The following is a 23,199-nucleotide window of genomic DNA, read 5'->3' as shown; positions in this document are numbered from 1 at the left end:
AACGCAAATAATTTTATTGAATGACGCCTCATTCGTCACAGAAGCTGTGTTTATCAAATAGTGCTTGGTCACAAGTGCTTACTCCAAAATGAAACTATACTAGAAAACAATCCAGCCTTGGAAGAAAGATTTTGAACGGCAAGGAAGCCATAGAAATTGTTATTGTTCCTTCTCTTGAGAGGGAACACTTTGAATTGGTAAGTCACACTTGACTGATCAAATGATCTAGAAAGCTGTAGTAATTATAGGCTGGCCAATCAAACTCCGTTACCTTAGAAATAACCTCTAACGTTAGAATTATACTTTCCTAAGTGAGGCGACTATCTGACTGAACGGGCTCCGCGGATTAAATATTACTAAACCCGAGGATGGAAAAGTGGCTTTTTTAAACATGCCAAACCTCTTATTTGTCACAAAGGTTAACATACGTCGTGTCCTCCGAATACACGATCAATATGTGGAAACAAACCTCATTGCGACCCTCTAATTATGCACAACAAATTCACGCATCGAATGGTAAACTACACGTGGCCATTGACTGACCGGCCAGTGTTTCTTAATTGTCGTATTTACTCTTAATCGGCGTTTTTACTCAACTCAAAGTGGTAACGGATTTACTTCGTTGTAGGATTTAACAACTTACATGCATGTTAGCGTAAATACTTTGGAAATAGCGGACTTGACATATTTAGGTAGTAGAAAACAACATAGTTCTTTTTGAAAATTCTATTTTATTTTCATTTATTTTTTTTTTTTTTTTTTTTTGTATTTTGGTACAAAAATAAACGCACCCTTGGTACAAAATGTAACAAGCGCTTAAACGTGCGGATACTTAATGTCAATAAGATAGAAAGGTCTTGTCCTTGTGTCCGATCCTGGGGTTCAACACACTGATGACAAATATTTAAAACAGAAATTGCAACCAAAATTTTACAAGATGATCATTATATATATATATATATATATATATATATATATATATATAGATGTGCCCTAGAAGGAAATTTTGCTATGCTTTAACTTGTATTATATTCCATAACCTGAGCTAGTCCGTTCACGCTATATATGTAACATTTGTAACTTGAAAAATGAAATATCCAGATATCGCAAAGATTATTTATTCTTATAGAATGTAATATAAGTCTGAAACGAGGCATGATGATGTAATTGCGAAATGGTTTTTACGATAAAGAGTTTACGTTTTAAAATAGTTAATCTGTAAGAAATACATTTAAAACACCTTTTCAATCTTATACATGACAAGTTTAAAAGAACGAAAACCTGTTAACGTTGAAAAACGTCTTAAATAATGCAAGTTTATTATCAGTATATATGTTTCTCAACGTAAGAAATGTTTAATACAGAAATATAGATGTTTAACATTAGAAGTCTATAACATAGTAAAAGTTATCTAGCTTAAGAATGCATTACACAGAAATAGGTATCTAGCATAAAAAATGTATAATATAAACATATTACACTACTGTAGTCAAAACATTTGGCAAAAGAGTATATTGAAAAGTTCATAAAATGCATATATGTAAAATAACATACATTTCAAAATTATAAATATTGTCCAGTCACCCATTTCTTTCTTTTGTCTTATTTTCTACATTACTGCAATATACAAAAACCATTCACGACGATTTTCTGTAAATTGAAACAACTGGTGGTCCATACTAAAAGTATTGTAGAAACGTTTTTACTGGGTATTCTTTTAGACTGACTCCTAATTGTTCGCAAATTGCTGATAGTTTAGTCTTCGCTTCTTCAGGTGTTTCCGCAGACACTGCAATGTTGCCAAATGGTTCTTCGTATTCAGTTGATTGTATCTCATCTAACTCACTATACTGCGTAAATAAAATCTCATTCTTTTCTATCATTACGTTCAGTTGGGTTCTAAAATGCGTGTCGTGTAATATATGCGCGTGCGCAGAAGGTATGAGCATTATACCCATAAAAAGCAATTCTGTCGGATGTTTGGGAACATAGGGCTGTACACCACAAGAGATCATCAGCGAGCACAGCATGAGATCCACCCCGTAAATTTCTTTGATCCAGTCCCGAAGGTAAAAACCACCCATTCTTGCATTGATTTCTATCAGTTTGGGTCCCGTGCTGGTCATAAGTAGTTCAACATTAAATGTACCACTTGACAGCCCTGCAAAGATAAAATGCAGCATTACGATTATATCATGTGCATACTTAAACGGACGTGTTTATATCTCTAGGAAATAATAAGAACAAGTGTTTTTCTTCATGTAAAATTAAAAAAAAAAAAAAAAAAAAAAAACATTTACTATTTCATTAACGCAAACGCACTTTTACATTGCTACTAAAGTTAGCATATTGTCATGATAACAATGCCACATAAAGTGCCTAGTTCAAATATTTCATGAAGTTTCTCCAATGATATATTCGCAAGGGATATAACCTACTTCAATATATCACTGTTATTGTGTTCCAATTATCTTTGCTTGCTGGATCTCTCACACAGTAAATAACATTTATAGGGCAGCACTTTTTAAAAAAAATGTACCGTAGTATTCATAGATAGAGGGCATTACCCTTTTGTTTGACACTGGTATACTACTGTAACAATGAATGACGTACGTTTTCATATTTCTTTAAAACACTGGTATGCTGCTTACATAATCTATGTTTGCAAAATCATTTCAACAGTTAAGACAGGAACATAAATTAACATGACAATATGATACTAATCAGGTATTAGTTCTAGCGTCGGAGAAGTGACATTACCTATTTCAGTACAGCATAACGTAATTTACGTTCGTAGAATCATATGAAAGAATAAATATAAAATAATATATAAAGAACGTTAACTAAAGTATGACGCGAGAATAATAATCAAGTATCAGTTCTAAGGTCAGAAAAGTGACTTCACCTATTTCAGTACAGCATTGATATGCTGCTACAATAAGCTGCGCTTGTTTATCTTCTGGTAACGACGAAGGCATAACCGCTGCTGTCTCTGAAAAGGAAAGGTTCGAACAATGTTATCTAAACTCTTTAGTCTATAGGGTGGAAGGAAATGTGCTAACCGGAGATGTCTTCAAAAAACGACTATCTTTGATATAGAGTAAGTTTTGGGAAATTTATCTGGATGCTTTTATGAACAGAAACGTCATTGACGTATTCAAAATCACTTTAACATATAATGTTTTTTGTTAAACAATATGCTACCATGATTTTTAAGACAGAACTGATGATGACACATAGGCACGTGTTATCATTTTCGATAAAAAGAGAGAATAATTTGTAGTAAAATGGGACAGAAAATGCTGATTTTAATTATTAAGAGTGACCTAATTGTTTTAATAGCAATGCTTTTCAAAGAAATACAGGCGATAACTGAAATAAAATATTCTATACCTGTGAAATAAGGTCGTCGGGTCGGCCCATTATCAGAAATAAATGCACCAACAAGCTTTCTGTCGTATAAAATGACATCGACATCGTGTTCAGATCCTTTATGATATTCCATTGCCACCATTGTATTATCGTGACCAAGTCCGATTCCGGGATAATCCGATTCCGTCTGTAAACATTCGGATATTTGATGATACTTCTTCCTAATCTCTTCTTCATCTTTGACTACCGACACACCAACTGCACTAGAGCCATGTTCCAGCTTGAGTATCGCGGGGAACTGTATGCTGCAGGAATGGACAAATAGCTTCATGTTTAGGTGACTTTGTCATGTAGATATTAATGAAAATAAAAGAATCTGATTGTTTTCTCTCAAAACAGTTTCCTTTGATATGATGGTTTTTGATTTAAACTCGTCAACATATGCCTTTTCCTCATAATCTTCAGATGTAACCGACATTTAATGTTTTTGTTCGAAACACTGCCCGCTTACAGGTTTTTACTCAAATTAAACATTCAAAATAAAGTATTGTCCGATCTGCCTTACTTTTTGAGAACTAGCGAAACACAGCTGATGCAAAGTGCAATTTTAAAGTTAAATATTAAACATCATAAATGGTTCAGAGGTCGGACATAGATTGTCCTTTATTGGCATTACATGTGCCAACACATGATATTGATCTATACTTTTCTTTACATAATGTTTTCAAATTGTGAGCGTAATGAAATATTGAAAAGGTTCCCATAAAAAAACTTAAAATATGCCAAGGCTCATCCTTAAGTCTTAGAGCAATTCATATTGTAGTACACTACTATATTTTCATTGTAATAGAGTAGCAAACACTTAAGCCACAGTTTCCTGATATTGCTAAGTTTCTCAATTCGTCCTGGGTAAAATTTTAATTTTTGTCCAAATTGCGACCGTCATCCTGCTTAACTCAACTGATTTTAGCAGGAATGACTCTATAAAGACTACAGTTTAAAACAACATATTTTCATTGTAATAGAGGCCTAACACTTAGTCACAGTGCCGGATTTTACCAGGCTTAATGTCTGTATACACAGCTTTATACTTATATTCATTGTATAGAGGTACACAATACTTTCTCAGCTTTAATGATACACAACTTATTATTTTCATTGTAATAGAGTGCCTAACACTTAAGTCACAGTGGCCGTTATGTATAAAGTCTTCAGCACTTATATTATTTTACATCTAATAATACACTACAGCTTAATTATACAACATACTTATTCATTTGATTAACTAAGTAATGCCGGATTACTAGTAAGCATAAACTTATTTTCTCTCAAGTAAACCTGTAATTGAAATTTTTTAATTTAATTAATAAAATAAAACTGTATTATTTGCCTTACCTTTTTGGCACTAATACACTGTCATTTTCAGATTTGATATGAACGGACTTTGAGGAATACAAATATGTTCTCGGCCAGTGAGGAATATCAGCTGTGCAAGTGCTAAGAACATTCTGAGTTCTACTTTTCTTTTTCCCTGTAAGTGCTGCCTTATGACTTGAGCCTGTAGTAAATAGATCTACATAAATCATTATGTATTAACTTCTTTCATTTTCTTGATATGATGAGACGAAGTCGTCGTTTGCTTTTGTTTAAGATTTTCTACCGTATAACGGAATTTGCTCTTAAATCAAGGTAAGCCATTTTTGTGATTAAAACATTTGTTGCGGTCATAAAATGAATATCATCATATTATTTCATATTTTTAATCTGCTAATTTTATATGACAAAATAATAGTCACTGTATTATTAGCCGTATAAAGGTGTATTTTCTGTCATTTAAAGATATTTAGAGTATTGCGTTATCATAATGTTTTTAAAAAAGCACACAAAGACTATCTATACAGATTATATTTCCATTGATAAAAAACACCAACATGAAGTGGACCCGTCTGGTAAAACATTTCCAGTTAAATCAGAAAAAAAAACATGAGCCAAAAATAAGAAAAGAAACCTTTTGTGCCCGTCATTTCTTTGACAAGAGCGGCTAGCGGTACACAATCCTCCCAGAACGTGAGACAGCCATCAACATCTATCCCTTGGGTATGTAACAAATTAAAGATATTACACGCATGCGCAAAGTCTTCCTGGTGATCATCAAAGTCATAGTGTATGAAGCGGTGGACTTGGTTTCTTGCCAGGTGATTGGCGTCCGAGTCGACTAGAACAATCTGTTTAAAACCGACACATTAAGCTTTTAGTTCACGAAACCATAACATCGCCGACCTTTTTATCGATTGTAACTATTACAATAATTTTGACATTCAAATTATTATCTCATACTCAGTCTTCTAAAATATTTGTAACAATTAAGTATTTGAAATTAATACACACATACTGTGTATGTACTAAGTTTTATAGAAGTTTCATTTTGGCTAAACTGGTGGTTTTGTTTCAGAGCAATAAATTAAATCCATCGCCAAAATATTGCATACATAAATTATGAATAATTCATCTACATATACATACGACCGTCAAAGCATATTTGAATAGAAGTTTTTTTTTCCGTAATGCACAGTTGTTCACTAAATATTCATTTTTCTATCAGTAATATTCAATGTCGTGTTAAAGGATTGTTATTTTGGCGGATTCTGATCTTGAAACCCAAAATTAATCAGCGTATATAAATTACATTTTGAAAATCGCCAAATAAAGTGTCCGTCGTATTAGATAAGAATACAGTATTAAATGTATTATTTCAAAATATTTAATAATTACCAAGCTGTATATCTTATACAAACTAAATACAATTTTTAAATAAGATAGTAGAATATGATGTTGGTAAGTCGATGAGAGTTGAAAAAGCCATTCATACGATACCGGCATGTAATACCTTTATGTCATTCGCTACCTTAGAGTTTTGCCAAACTATCAACGTATATTGAAAAATAGCTGGACTTACTTTAATGCCATAATCCTGAGCATCCGGCCATATATTTCTCTTGCTGTAGCCACCGCCACCAATTACAACAACTTGTTTTCCTTTCATCATGTAACGTTGAGACCTTGATATCATATTCCTTACAAATGGACGGACACTTCGACCCATCGTTTTCCCGGAATAATATCTGGATTTTTGAATTGTTGAGCTTAATGATGCAACTATCCCTCCCTGTTTGTCTGTAAATTCAGCTCCGTTGCCGCCTGTGAACTCGCTCCCTTTTGAATCTCGATTGTCAGGAAATTGACTAGGTACGTAACCTTTATCTTTTGTGTTATTTACATTTCCCATAGGACTGGTGCTGGTCTTTTCTTTCCGCTTCATCAAAGTGTTCTCTCCAAGGCTCATCATAAAATCATACAGCTGAGTGTTGATGGTACAGTCATGACTGTTGACCTCTATACCTACAGGTACTAACTTTCCAGCTTTCTTTGTCACTACCATGTCTATTCCTAATATAAAGAAGCATTACAAGAGGATGTTTAATTAATATAATTATTAATATTCTGTGATCAGTTGGCATTTTAGTTTATGATTACATTGAGCATATATATTTGAGGTTATTTACAATAAAGAAAGAGTGGAGCGTATTTAAAATATGCTTCCTCCTTGATAACAAGTACTGGCGCCATACGAGGATGCACGTGGCTCAGATTTATGACCTCCAGGTTAAGCGGCACACACCTAAATGAAACACCCTCTTCTGTAAAGTATTGGAAGAGGCGAGTGCCTGTTGTCTGAATTTCCTAACCTCTTGTTTACAAAAATGACTTATCAAAAACAAAATGCTCACCTGTTACATCAGTTTGTCCCCTGAATGCACCTCTTTCTTCAACGCTAAGCAATTTCTCTCTTTCCATTATCATTTTCAACACATCAGCCGATTGCGTTCTTATTTTCATTTCTAATTCTCTTCTCTCAGATTCATCAAATACGTTGTATGCCAGTAATGTGCTGTCGAGAGACTGACAGACGGTGTTGTCGCCGTTTATTGGCAGATGCTTGTCTGCTATAGCGCAGTTAATCTGGTAAAGTTTAATGTACATGCAGGAATTTGAATAAAGTTACAAAATGAAATAATGAAACTGATACTGTACCAGTGCAAACTATAAACAAATAGCTAAACATTGTTATCCACGAATATATAAAACTGGGTTTGATATAAAGATATTTCATTTCAGTACTTTGCACAGAAAATGCTGTGAACTTGAGGTGAATACTGTAAATCTACGGAAATTCGAGACTGCTATATTTCTTCCGAATATTGACACTATTCTTGTCCCATAAAAGGAGACATGATGTTCATTTCATTGAACCGAGAAACGCATACAAAGCTTTACGTTTTAACAATTCATCTTTCTTTACGAACGTCATTTAACTTTACTTCATACCAAAACCACATCTCACTGAGATAACAAAGCTGTAACTAAACCAAGAGAAAAGACTTATGCAACCGGAAAACCAAAGACTAAGGTATCTTATATGGTTGTTTTGTGTTATACATGATTAAGATATACAATAGTATTTACAAGAGTTGTGACCGGTGTATCATCGTGGTCCCTGCAAACGGTAGAACGAACTCTAAAGCCTAGTCCTTCACTTGCCGACCACAGTGGCGCTTGGTCAGAACCTGAATAATATTAACTTACTGGTTCAAAAAGATCTGTATTATATCTACCTGACACGTGCTTGGTATCAATATACATGTATAATAGTGCTACTTTACGGTGGCATGTTTAGGACATGCATTTATTTTTTTATGATTTAATTATCTCGTGAGCACTACATCTTATCTCGACCGCACGACATCTTATCTCGTGCGCTGGAAATGTCATCTCATGCGCTCGACATCTTATCTCGAGCGCACGACATCTTATCTCGTGCACACGACATCTTATCTATAGCGTACGATATCTTATATCGTGCGCTCGAAAATTATCTCGTGCGCTCGAAATATTATCCCGTGCGCTCGACATCTTATCTCGTGCGCACAACATCTTATCTCGAGTGCACGACATCTTATCTCGTGCGCTCGACATCTTACCTCCAGCGCCGACATCTTATCACGCGCACACGACATCTTATCTCGAGCGCACGACATCTTATATATATATATTATATATTAGGGCCTTTCGTGTGTATTCAGGTCATCGGTAAAAACAAACGGACGAGTAGATTATTAGGGTCCCGCCTATTAAGATGTTAATTAATTTTCCCAGAAGTACAAATCTATCACATTTTGTTGGAGCGCAGTGCATCCTTTCTTCAAAAATTAAACGAACATAATGATGCTTACTGCATGTTAGAATAGCAACAAATCGCAGTTCGACTGACAGTATCAATTCTCACATAGTCAAAAATGTTTTAAAATTGTATGCATGAATTAAGGGGAAACAGGGAAATTCTTTGATATATAGGCGAAGCCTACATACTAAATCTTTATTTTGTCAAGGACTTAAATTCATTCCTTTGCGTCATCACTGAACTTTTTCTGCCAGCTTGTGTATTTAACTTACTACCCTGCAAACCCGTGAAACGGTAAGAAGTATAAACGAAACAAAAAGCAAAAACGGTGGGAGTCGTCTGTTTTTACTGATGACCTGAATACACACAAAGGGCCCTAAGGACCAGTTCGTTTCACTTTTGCGGCGTACGCCGTTTCACCGCGTGCAACCGGCTATGCGTTTGTTTGGCTTCCCGGCACTGCCTTGGTCTATCCGGCGTACGCCGATGTACGCCGGTCTTGCGAGATAGACAGTGCGGCAAATCATGTATTTTCGCGATACAAAATCGGGTAAACATTTGCAAATAGTAGAGGTAGAAACATACTGCAAGAAATATTTGCTAACTTATTTGGAACAGGCCACAATAGAAAATCATAATAAATCTGAAATTTAATTTTCTAATTTCCAGCTCACGTAGCCGGCGTACGGCGAACAGTTCGTTTATTAATAAACCGGCGAGATTTTTTTCCGCTCACGTGACCGGCATGTCCCGGGTTGCATGAAACGAATTGGCCCTAATATATATAGATAAGATGTCGTGCGCTCGAGATAAGATGTCGAGTGCTTGAGATAAGATGTCGTGCGCATAAGATAATTTAATCATAAAGAATGCATGTCCTAAACATACCACCGTTCTATTTCGGTCTTGCTTAAAAAAATTGAAACAGAGATACATTGATGTTTGAGAAACGACAGTACTTTCGAGATATAATTGAACGTAGCCCATTCCAATAGGAAAAATGTTCAAATAGAATGTAGCCAATTCAATCAAAAATCTCTTCTAAACAAATGAGGCTAGAACGGGTCATAAACAGACATATTTCAAGTTTCGTCATTTGTGAAAGTCGCATTCGTTTCACTTTTAAGATGCATAATCAATTCTTAACAATACTTTCCAAAGGAAATAACGAAAACTCTATGTAAAAATGTGAATTAAAGTGTTCCGGTCTACAAAGACATAATATAATAGCTTACAAAGCAAAATATACAAAAAAGTAGGTCAAAATGATCACATGCATGTATGTCTCTCCAAGACGACATCGCTTCTTAAACCAATTTCTCTGTTTTGGGTATATGAAATAATATGTCTTTGTTATCATTATGATTTATTGTCTATGTTTTCATCTTTAACCTAATTCTTTGCAGTATAGTAGCTTTCATTGTTTATCTATTTTACCTGCATCAAGTGGAACGACTGATTCCACAAATTCTTCTACAAGGACAGAGCAACCTTCATCAATCTCCATAAGCAATTCTTTGGCGGCATGAACGATTGGTTCAATATCTGACGTACTATGAAATGATACTCCCACGCTACCGAGGTATTTTGGTCCCGAAGGTTTTACAACAATCTGAAATTTTGTTAAATTTGAATTTAAAGCTTGAGTAAATTTTGAGATCGACAGTTTTCTGAAAATATTAATATGTAAGGACAACTTGAAGGCGAACTCGAGTCGTGTTGCCATCTTCCCATGAACTATGATTAGGACATCATGACATTATATTGAAGATAATTTGAATTTTACCTTTTGGATTTGTGACAATTGAAGTCTTTTAGCAAATGCTGAGATTTCCTTTTCAACAGTGGTCATGTCAAGGGTATCATAACTTTTGAAATCGATAGTTTTCATTTCCTCTTTTGCAGACGACAGCTTTCTAATCGGCATTCTTCGGATTGCAAGTGTTTCCGGTATGCTCATACCAACATCCGCCATTATATCTCTTGTCCAAACCTTGTCGTCAACCAACTCGCAAAGTTTGATGGAACTGCTCATTGGACAGTCAAGACCACTCTGCAACAGGAAGTAAATTGGAATACTGACATCACCTGGCAAGAGCTTAAACACGTATTCAAAAGGTATGATAAAACTGTTAAGTGTGCTACCAAGGCCAAGGATCCGAACACAGAAGTTTTACAGTTGTGCTTTCTTGTTTTTTTACGTCTGAATATATGTGAATTAAGTAAAATAAGCGCAACAGAAAATTGATGGATATAATTTGTGAGGAAATTACATATACAGTATAATATTTAATTACAAACCAAAAAATAAAAATACTTAAGTCTAATTTGTAATAGATATTCGACTAGAAGACACCTTATACTTATACTTTTCTATCGTATTTTGTTATATAGAAATTAAATCGTATATAACATGTTAAACCCCGCACGTTTCCATTTTCCATGCCAAAATTCTCAATAACGATTATACCATTATCCATTGTAATTGTTCACGTTTATTTCATATTATACCGTGTAATAACTTGTTTACCTCTATCTCTATACCATCATTACGGTGGCCACTTGTGATGTTGTCCGTAAAATAGTTCACGAAGTAGGACACCCTTCTAGGAGGATTGTACTCGTCAATGAAGGAAGCGCCGTTCGAATGGAACGATATAGATTTGTGCAGCAACAGTGAGCTGAGAGAAGTGTCTTCTTCAGATGGAACTTTTGATAGCCAGGACGGTGAAAGAACAAGATGAAAACCATCTGGCAACTGTTTTCCACCTAGAAAAAAAATGTATAAATGGCTTGTGTAAAAACTGAAACTATACTACACGTATGTAACAACTGCACGTAGCGTGACACTGTCACTATAATTTTGATCTTACATATGTCACGGTATAGGACTTATATTAAAATGGGGAGAAAAATGTGCAGCCAGACCAGGACTCGAACCCGGGGCCTCCGAATGAGAAAAATGTGCAGCCAAACCTGGACTCGAACCAGAGGCCTTGGAATACCGTTCCAATGCTCTACCGACTGAGGTACCCGGCTGCCTGTACAGTTTTCTCATCTTTTTAATATAAGTCCTATACCGTGACACATATGTCATCGAACGCCAACTTTTAATACATAACTAGCGCACTTGGTACGATCAATATTGTGGTGAAAGTCAGAAAACTTACTGAAGCACAAGAAATGATACATTTTGATACTATTACTACATGTAAAAAAAGAAATGCATCTATTTTTTCATCTTTTACCCAAATTTACTGTATGACTAAGCAGTAACAGATTTACTCCTGCGGATTGTCTGAGATTTAGTCTTGCGGGTTATCTGATATTAACTTATGTGGTTTATCTGAATTTAACTTCTGCGGGTTATCTGAGATTTACTTCTGCGGATTATCTGAGATTTACTCGTGCATGTTATCTGAGATTAACTTATGCGTATTATCTGAGATTTAGTCTTGCGGGTTTTCTGAGTTTAACTTATGCGGTTTATCTGAGATTTACTTCTGCGGGTTATCTGTGATTTACTTCTGCAGGTTATCTGTGATTTACTCTTACGGGTTATCTGAGATTTACTCTTACGTGTTATCTGAGATTTACTCTTATGGGTTATTTCATATTTACATCTGTGTGTTATCTGATATTAACTTCTGATGGTTATCTGAGATTTACTTCTGCGGATTATTTGAGATTTACTCTTGCATGTTATCTGAGACTAACTTATGCGGGTTATCGGAGATTTACTGTTGCGGGTTATTTTAGATTTACTTCTGCGGGTTATCTGAAATTAACTCCAGCGGATTATCTGAGACTTAGTCTTGCGGATTATCTGAGATTTGCACTGGTGGGTAATCTGAGATTATATGAGATTTAATCCAGTTATCTGACAGTGTGGATCGTTTAATGAAACATTCAAGCATACGGTCAAATGATCTGCATTACTTACGAGGTGTCGATTACCTCAGATTTTGCCTTATTTCGCATTTGTTGACATGCGCTTTCGTTCAATACGGAATATAAAGTTTGTTTGTTAATGACTTTTAGCTGTGGTAAGTCATTAACTGCTTAGTTGCTAGCAGTTATCAGCTAGGCAATAAAATAAGCGTTTGTCCGACTGATGCTGATGCGAGTTTTACAATAGTGTGAGTTATCCCGCAGGAGATTACGGTCTCTAGGCCGTACGATAAAAAGTGACTTATTGTGCAGTGTTACGGATGTCAAACAAATTCAGTTTTCTTTGCATGTATGTGCATTCGAATGTTTGCATAATCAATTTTGACGTGCATGTTGTGATGTAGATTTTAATATCGTGTGCAATCTCCTGTTGAGTGTCGTGTTTTAATCAATTCGATAATACAGAGTATACATATTTTTGACATACAAAATATGATATGAGCCGCGCCATGAGAAAACCAACATAGTGGCTTTGCGACCAGCATGGATCCAGACCAGCCTGCGCATCCGCGCAGTCTGGTCAGGATCCATGCTGTTCGCTTTCAAAGCCTATTGCAATTAGAGAAACCATTAGCGAACAGTATGGATGCGCAGTCTGGTCTGGATCCATGCTGGTCGCAAAGCCATTATGTTGGTTTTTCCATGGCACGGCTCATATGGTTCTTTCACGCTATTGACAAAGATAGTGAGATACATGTAGTCATCAAATGATTCGAAAATACATGTTTCAGAATACGACTATACAAAAATCATATACTGAACACGTACGCATTGATGCAAATGCAGGATACTACATTTTCATAACCAGATGTCTATTTTATTTTCACTTATTTATCGCGTACATATCATAATCATTTAGAAATACTGCATCGTGAGATACAGGAAAACTTGAACCTACGCATTCTTTTTTATATCAACATTAATAAAATTGACATAATCTTACCATATCATTTGTCGCCTACATATGCCTGGTAAAACGAGATTTTTTTTTAATGCAGTCAAACTTATATTCATGTTTTTTGTTAAAATGTGGTTTTTGGCTCAGCAGTTTATCAGCTGAGTTTTGTAAAGTAAGTAAAATATTATCAAAACATCACAGTGTAATCGACGTATATTCACAAACGAAGGTTGAATATGAACATGTATGCAGATTTGAATATTGTTTGCAGGTATAATTTATCTCTGTCATATTACTTTGACCTACAAAACGTCTGTAATAAGATATTAGTTGGTTACTAATTTTGCAATATAAGAGACGACGTAGATACATATATGCAGATTTAAATTTTACATATCCTTTTGCATTAATGAATAATAATCAGTGCATTGTGACAGTCATAAAACACATAATTTTCATTAAAATAAAAACCGTGGAGAGGGTCAATCAAAATTTAAGATAAAATTTGTTTTAATAGCTGAATCAAATGTTGAAAATCGGTGAATCTTTTACACCTAAAGATTCTTAATTTTAGTACTTTTATTAAATAAAATGTAAACATGCCCTTCTTATTTCTGTGCAGAAACGTCTTACCACTATCGATTATTGGCTAGAGGAATATTCTTTGGAATGAAAAAGCATTTGTATACATTTGTATCTTCTAAATAGTTTCGAATTTACTTCAGACTAACTTCAATTCATCGTAAGTTAGTGTCATAAAAAGGAATAGCTCTTTAAAGTTTGGATTTGTATACTTTTCATTGTCGCACACGATTGAAAAAAGAACCGCCACGTATGGCAAAGTGTCGTAACTTGAAAAAACTATCTTTCAAGATGGCAAATTCCGTATATTAGAACTAACATGTAAAAAAATGGGGTAGAATAAAAACTTTCTATAAACAGTAATGTAGAATTGAATAGTAATATTTATATGAAATTGTTAAATTATTATCAATGTTTCACAGTTATATTATTAACTCTGCTTTAAATCTTTTTTACTTTTTTGTGTGTGTCTGAATGATTCATTTTGTTTAAACTTTGCAGTAAGTAGTGAGATACCAATGTTAGTTTAGTACTGAAAAAGCCATAGAGCTTGTTTGTAATATTTTAATTGATTTTTTCTGAATAAACTATACCCCACAAAAAAAAAAAAAAAAAAAAAAAAAAAAAAAAAAAAAAACATGTAATATATACTTCTCCATTAAAACCCTCCACCTCTCAACACACGCACCAGCTCGCCCACTTTGCTTCGGACTGGTTGATAACCTTGCAACGTTTGACATGTTCAAAAGAATATGACTTGAAAATCAGTTTTCAGGCAAAAGTGCTGTAGCAAGGTTAACTAAATGTCAAGCGGCACTACTAAAGATTTGCATACACTTTCCACTTAATATACCATGGTTTTGACACTGTAAATATGATATCTTTCTTATCCCATCCATGGAACTAATAAATCTTCTATTAATGAATTACCTTCCAGTAGGATACCGATACATTCAACGGGTGACGACAGCAAAACAACGTTTACATGTTCTTTATTCGGAAGACTTCTTGGCTTGAATGTCCGGTCGACCGTCTCCGGATGACCTGTTTCGTACAGTGTGTATTGCAAAGAAGTGTAGTAGTCCCAAATATATTTGTCCTTTTCAGGGGCCTTAAATAGTAAGAATTGTAACATACGTTACTTATAAAACGTTACTAAAATGGAAAAGCTTGCGTTCTCTGCAAAACTATCACATGACACGCTACTCAGATAACAACTAGCAACTGTACACTGATAACATACTTGTTAATGATTTGGTTCTGTAGGCATAAGATCAACTGTAAAACACCATTCTTAAATGGATATGTTCCACAGATTACCAACTTGTTCTGAGAATTTCTTTTATTAGTTCCTTTTCCTAACTCTTCACAGATCCATAGATCATCCGGCCATGCTAACAAGTCAAAAGATTAAAATAACAGAACACATATTTGACAGGTACGGCGATGGGAGATATTTTTTATGAATCCTCACGCTTAGCTAAATAGGGAGAGCGCAGGTTTACGGATCGCGGGGTCGTGAGTTCGAACCCCGGGCGAGGCGTATGTTCTCCGTGACGATTTCAGAAAAGACATTGTGTCTGAAATCATCCGTCCTCCACATCTTATTCATGTGGGGAAGTTGGCAGTTACTTGCAGAATTCGTACAGAATTCAGGAACACTGGTTAGGTTAACTGTCCGCCGTTACATAACTGAAATACTGTTGAAAAACGGCGTTAAACCAAAAACAAACAAAAGATATTTTGTTATGATAGAATAAATATGATATGTAACGGGGAAAGCATGTCATTTACAATTCTTGTGCTAGAATATCATTTATAATAAGTTATTAACATTCGTAGGTCCGGTTTGATAAAATTGGTGAAAATTATTAAAAAATGTTCACGCTGATACAGAACGTTCAAATAAGAATCATGCGTTTTATACTTATTTCGTAAATTTCCATTAATTTAAATTCAGTTTCTGTATCTATTGGTGGATATAATGATATTAATTCCCAATAATGATAAAACGAAGATATTATTTCACGCAAATCTTGAAATAAACGAATGATTTCGAGAAAATGCTCTCCTATAGCATTACATGAAATAAAAACAGACAGGAAATGCGTATCGATAAAGTGCATTCAAGCCAAAAGTCGTAATCACCGGGCTTATGCTGCTTTTTTATTTATAGTTACAGATTCAATTCTTAAACAAACTTTATTTAAATTAAGGACATTAACAATATTTGTCGAAATGCTAAAACATTAGCAGAAAAATGAATATAATCTTACAAACAAGCACAATTTGATACACAAATCAAATGTTATAGTTCTAAACAAAATGTTTATAGCCAGTCTTTAAGAGATTTTATTACCTGATATTTTGTTGTTCATCTAAGACTTCGTTTTAAATTTATGTTCACGGAACTGATAATTACATTCCCATGTCAGTGTATTTCTATCTTTCTTTGGTACATTTTCTACACGTATTACTAACAACAACAAAATTTTACGTACCGGTTTCCCCCACGATTTCGGCGGAGAAAGATTCACATCTGTGTCCCATTCTACATATGAGCCGTGGGCTTTTGAATAATTTTCACATATTTCTACCAGCCCCTTTGCCATGTCCGTGTCTTTAGCTTCTAATACCTACAGAATTATTCACTTATAATTTCCAGAAACTAATCGCATACATGTACGTCAAACATTTCGCAGAGTAAGGAAAATTTACAATTTTGAAGAAAAAAAAAACACATCTAAATACAGCTTTTGACTTTCGAAAGTCTACAAGAAAAGATAACATGTACATGTATGAAGTGAAAACAAAATTAGATAAATTCTTTTCAAAAATAATAACCGTATTTCTCACGTCTGATTTTCATTCATACGTTTGTAAAATGATGTATCTTGTACATGTATCACGTATATCCATTATAATTGAACGCACTCACTTTTATGTTTACTTAAAAGTATATAATTGTTCGCATGAGAAACTTAACAAAAACAGCTGAAGATTTGCAATGTAAATAAATGTAAATACCGACTGTATTGATACTTATACAGTTAAAATAATAAAAATATTTGTATAATCCTTTATCCAAGCAGAAAAAAAGGTTTATAAGTGTCAAAACTTTTCATGTAAATGAGCTAATGCAATTTCTTTTTTCTTTTTTTTTTGTATATAACCTTAATGATTGCGGTCGAGTATGAAGGAAAATAGACACATTTCCATTGGTCAATTTTTCATATCCATCTTGTCTCGTTGACTGCTTCATATTCAAAGATATACAATGCCATTCATTCACTAAAATATTTTATTTTTATATATTTGCTACAAATGTAGATAATCTGAACGTGTATAGTGATAGTATATGTAGAGATGTGTTCATATTTAAATGCCAAGCAGTAACTGTCATTTGTTAAAAAATCTTCCAGTTTTTTAGTAGTAGAACACAATCATTTAAACCATGATTTAGATATACATCTATTAAGTGTGTACTTTTTGAATACTATTAATTCACATAAACTTGTTAATTTTATGTTTACACGAACTATATATATATATATAGTAATTGTTCATAATTTCAAAAATGAATTTTAGGTCTAGTATAACTTTAAAACGAAAGGAGACCTGGATGTCACACACTTCCTGTGATTGCTTATTTTTGTTGATTTTTGTTGTTGTTTTTTGTTGTTGTTTTTTTCTTTTCGTTTTTCTTTTTGTTGGTGTTGTTGCTCTGTTTTGTGTTGTTGTTTTTTTAATGTTCGGAGGTATAGATAGTTATCATATCAAAATGTCTTGCCAAGATAAGTCGGCAAAATTACTGCCTTAATATCACCCTATTACGCATGTTCGATAAAATATACATCCTGGAATTCTTCTTGAATCGAATAATAAAGTGTTTGTAAAGTCTTTTATTGTAATTCGATTACTTTTTTACATTAGTAAGCTACCTATGCTGCGAGTGGTACATGAATTATATGCTAACCATTGATACGTATAATATATAAAACATAATTTTAAACAATGATTTAGTAAAGCTCAGCATATCTTAGTTATTTAAATACCGTAGACAATAAAAATTTACTGAAATATAAAGTCAAATAAAATGAAAAAAAAGACAACTTACCGTTGCTTAATTTCCATTTAACAGATTTCTCTTTACATTTGCCATTAATATAAGACTTTGAATTCGCCAAAAACAGATTTTTCTAAGAATGTTTGTAGCATCACCGGCAACATACTGTACCTAATACGAAGATTATAACCTATCATACCCTTTGAAGTGTTATAAGTGTACAGACAGAAAACCTGTTAACCTTTATTGAAGTTAAGAAAGTATTTACTCATCAGCAAGTGATAGACATATTTCAGAACTGCGCTGTAACTTATAAACATTTGTAAGGTAAATACATTAATATTAGAAATAACTATTATACGTTACGGATACAATAGCCTGGGAAGCCGTTGATAATATTCGTAGTTTGCCAGAAGCAACCATACTTAATATTTATGCATTTAAGACCCCACTTGTTTTGCGTTAATTAGTGTTAATTGGCTTTCTATTATCAATTTGCAAAAGTTAGAAATTGTCAGACTGGATTCCCAGGCTACTGACAGAATAGCTTATACGTACAATGTACTTTCCCTTTTATACATATGCTTAGAAACTATAGGTACATATCCATACGCATAGGAGCTGGAGGGAGTGGATGCCGTATGACATTCCACGTGTGAATAAAACAATACTTTCATAACAACGATAAAAAGACGCTTACGTGTACACGTTATCACAATTGCTCTGGCTGCCGTCCTAACTTCTGAATTCTTTACAACTACTGCAGTCCTATAGGAAATTTTCTCGTATATTTATTTATACAATGCTTGTGTAAAATTGCGAGAAAATCATTCATTGGAAAGTTCACTGACACAGGTTGTGGTTAAGTACTTAACTGAGGTTAATAACCAGAAAAATTCGTTAACCTGCCGATTATCATTCGTAGATCAGTCATTCATTATTTTTTTCGCTAACTTGAAACAATTTTTAACGAGAATACGACTTCAGAGTATTCGATACACCTTCGTTTCGCACCATTTATGATATTTATTTCTTAATTATTTCATTTTTTTTTTTGTAAGTTGTTACACAATTTTAATTTTTTGGTGTCGGTATACGGGACATATTATGTTATTGCTACGTTCATCCGTCTATCCGAATTTGTTTACGTATGTTTGTCCAACAGTTTTTCGTAGTTAATGCAAGTATTGAACTGATGTATGTAATGATGATCCACTGATTCAGTTCCTGTGAGAAAATAAATAATTATGTATTTTGGCTCTTTCTCATTTTTGCAGTCATGCCTTGCACCTATCTCTGCCAAGAACGCATATACTGTACTGATTTTGAGTGTACAGGTGTGCACGTAACATCTACATACTCAGACTTAAGTATATTGTTTTCTGTACGTATAATTTTGATCATCATAAAATGGATAGAGATCATGGACGTATGACTGAAAAAAACGAAAAAGACGCTAAACCAGACCACACACACTGAACTCGGACGTATTTGAAAACGTTGACGTTAGAATACGTTGACGGTGCTCTTTTTTCCTTAGCTAAATTAGTTTGATTATATGTGAAACTATTCCCTATATATAGGGGTATAACCTTTATATATTGTCTGGATTATATTAAAGCATGGTTGTGCTGTATACCACTTCTAAAGTCTTAAACAAGTCATTTAGAGTACATGTATGATAACTGTATCTGAGTTATCAAATTCTTGTTAACATATAAGCTAAAATATCATCCTACGAGTATCATTATTTACAACCGTCTTTATTGCTGAGCAGAAAGCGCTGTGCAAATTGAGCAATAAGAGGAACAGTAATCTACCTGTTGTGCTATCACTTAAAGTGACAGCTAATCCCGACTGTACGTGTTATCCCTTGCAGGTATCAAGTTGAACTTATTTACTCCCCGTTAAAATGTGAAAGTTGGAATATCTTGATTGCTTTTGTGTCTTAAGTTGGCCCGTCGCTTACCAGATAAGGAACTTAGGTGATAAAAATCCGAACAGTGGTATAGGAAAATTAGCACATACATCACATAGAATTTGACAAATCAATGGTCATAACTCCGCTGAAAATCATTAAACCGAAACAAGCCGATAATATGCGCAATAAGGCTTGGCTTTGATCATTCCTGTAATGTTTGGTGGAAATCCGTCCAATAATATAACAGAAGTGGCCAAAACAAAACGACGAACCAAGGTCAGTTACTCCGCTGAAAATCACCAAACTGGAATATGCCGACGATATGCACTCTTTAGCTGGGCAATGATCACTTTTGTGAAATTTGGTTTAAAGGTGGATAATCAGATTTTGGCTAAGTAACGGATTTGTTTTAAACTTTAACATCTGATCATTTACACTCACTAATGTTCAGTTAGCGCTTAATACAAGTTAGGTTTTCACTGGAGATATTTTTAATAATTGGTTTTCCTATTGCAGTTGCCCAACCAAGATCGAGGTATTTTATCATAAGTATAAATGTGATAATCATACTTTACCTAAGAAAATGTATAACTAACCGATATATTGTATTATATTCGTAAAATAATTGCATTAACAATTACATATATAGATTGAATTCATTAGAAATGCAAGTTTGAAAAATTATTATTACCTCCCTTTGCCTATCTTGGTTGCGCAACCAAGATAGAATGGAAAAAAATAAAATTCAGAAGCTACATGCATTTTAAAACCCACCTTTTGATTCAGATTATTAAATATTTGGTTTATCTATCCAATGCGAATGTAAAACTCGGAATTATATGGAAATGAAAAGAAATACCAAGTATTTTAAATATTTTCATATTAAAGGGGAGTAATTACAAATTTTTATGAAAATCTATAAAGTATACATTTCTAACAGGGATCTAACTCTAAGTGATTGGTATTTTTGTTTCTTAAATAAATCTCTAACAGAATATACAAAAAGTAAAAAATGTCACTAAATTTTGCTTAAATGTGATTGACCACCTTTAATTCGTCTATATGGTATCGGATCAAGGTAAAATACGAATACTCAAGGGCCATAACTCCAACGAAAATCAATGACCCGGAACATGCCGAGAATATATACAATGATGCTTGGCACTGATCACTCCTGGAATGTCTGTTGGAAAGCCGCAAAATAATTTAAGAAAAGTGGCCGACATATCAAACAATTTGACGATTCAAGGGCCGTAACTCCACCCATTGAAAATAATGAACCAAAACATGCCGACGATATACACACTTAGGCTTGGTATCGATCGCTTTAGTGAAGTTTGGTGTAAATCCACCGTGTGGTGTCAGAAAAGTTGCTTAACTCACATACAGACGGACAGTTTGACATTTACAAACAACGGATATTACTGAAACAATATGTCTCCCCCACTACATGTGGGATACATAATTAACGATGCCGACTGAAAATGGAGCAATAGCGGGTGACTGTGGCCGTGAAAGAGAATACCTTTATACATATGTGAAGGGTACTCACGTCATGTTGCTCAAAGCTTTTATCAATTCTCTCTATTTCTTCTACCACCCTGTCATAGTCCTGCTGCAATTGGCGCATCCTCTCATCTGGTGATAAAGCGTTATCCCATACTCCTTCCAGAAACCGTTTGTTGCTAAAAGACCGACACAATTCGATATTTTTGTCCTTCAATAAGATATTTTTGTTCAATGGTTTGGTTGTTTTCAATAATGAATTGTGGGTTCTATGGTAACATCTGTATAATGTTTTTGCTGTTAACGGTTGAAAACAGCAGAATTTCGGAGATCGCCTTGCAAGTAACTGATATGGCATTTTGAAGCGTGTTGTCTGTAAAAAAAATGTACTTGTAATTTTTGAAGTTTGTCATTTACTTAGACACTATTGCTTATTTGGGTTGAACGCCAACAGCAGTATTTCTGTTCTATTTGGTCGTTTGATAGAAAAAAGTCTTATTGGATTCCCAGTATACGCATTTAACACGCACAACTTCCTAAGAACCGTACGTTTGAATACCACCTGATTAAAACTGTCTTCTCTAATTTCACGTCACGGATTTTCAGAAAGTCGACAATCTTCTGTTCTATGAAACTTCAAAAGTTTTACCAAATACATCTAAATTCTGTTCTGATTATAAAATTATGACTCTACCGATACGTAGTATAAACTTTGTATCAGGTAAACATCTAGAATTAAGTAATACTTCGCTTTCTGATAGCAAGTTTTTAATATGTTAAACAAGGAAGAGCAAATTTCTTCTTAATATAAAATTTTGCGGTTAAAACTTCTGATTATTTTCTTTCATTTTGAAATTGTTATCGCGTATTGAATACACTTTTGTTCCTTTTCAGGCTTATTAGTAGCATGCATTGACAGGTGAGTCATATATTTAAGCAGTCAACATCCAATAAAAAACGTAAACTATTATTTGAAAGAAAATTAGCCAGTTTGCTACATCAAATAAACTCACTTGATAGAATATACATGTATGTAAATATTGTTTATAGTTAAAGTATTCTTATTTCTTATGAGAGAGAGAGAATGAGAGGCAACATGAAAAGCGTTAAGATTAGAGTCTTTTTACCACAACAACATGTTTTATTAAATGTCGAACTAATGTATTCTGTTTGATAAAAAACACGCTATCCACTTGATTACATTTGTAAAGATAAATATTGAAAAGTTTGTGTTCTAAATTCGATTTATTTGTTTTGAAATATTCAACTGTTTGTCAAAATTAAATGAAATAAAGTCCAGTTAACTACATTTCGGTGTTTAAAGAAATTCATTGATATTTTTATACTTAAACTGTGAGACAGAATTTATAATGATAACACCAAACCTTATATAATCTATCCATTTCAATCTGTTTAAAATTACGGAAGCTTCAGCCTAATATTTATAAACAACCGTGTAAAATACATGTTACTTAATCTGAGTTTAATCAATACTAACGAAAACAACGCAATATTATTTGGACCCATATAGTATAGTAAAAAATAAAATGAAATCATCATTCGATAAGTGTAATTATATAAACATATCAGTTTAGATATTGTTTTGTATTGTCGCGCGTCAATTATTGCATATGTTACTAAATTTGGTAACAAATTTGTTACTA

At 33.8% G+C, this 23,199-nt stretch overlaps 1 protein-coding gene across 3 annotated transcripts; it reads right to left on the bottom strand.

Annotated features, from left to right (window-relative positions):
* Positions 1–1,296: 1,296 nt before the first annotated feature.
* Positions 1,297–23,052, bottom strand: LOC128550427 (carnosine synthase 1-like). Of its 3 annotated transcripts, none has more exons than XM_053529408.1 (15): positions 22,921–23,052; positions 21,582–21,908; positions 16,544–16,678; positions 14,973–15,153; positions 11,142–11,380; positions 10,398–10,664; positions 10,049–10,223; positions 7,897–7,997; positions 7,161–7,392; positions 6,329–6,819; positions 5,381–5,597; positions 4,768–4,945; positions 3,394–3,677; positions 2,906–2,992; positions 1,297–2,161 (listed from the first exon to the last, which is right to left on the bottom strand). In XM_053529408.1, exons 1-15 carry the CDS (start codon positions 22,936–22,938, stop codon positions 1,680–1,682), a joined length of 3,414 nt encoding a protein of 1,137 aa, XP_053385383.1. In that variant the 5' UTR covers positions 22,939–23,052; the 3' UTR covers positions 1,297–1,679. The 3 variants fall into 3 exon arrangements, with proteins under 3 accessions (XP_053385383.1, XP_053385384.1, XP_053385385.1); XM_053529409.1 differs by having other exon boundaries at positions 4,768–4,930; XM_053529410.1 differs by lacking the exons at positions 21,582–21,908; positions 22,921–23,052 and adding an exon at positions 18,160–18,285.
* Positions 23,053–23,199: the final 147 nt, after the last annotated feature.

This window comes from Mercenaria mercenaria, chromosome 18 (genome assembly GCF_021730395.1).
Source record: "Mercenaria mercenaria strain notata chromosome 18, MADL_Memer_1, whole genome shotgun sequence".
Lineage (NCBI taxonomy): Eukaryota > Metazoa > Mollusca > Bivalvia > Venerida > Veneridae > Mercenaria > Mercenaria mercenaria.
This window is presented reverse-complemented; position numbering and strand designations above follow the sequence as displayed.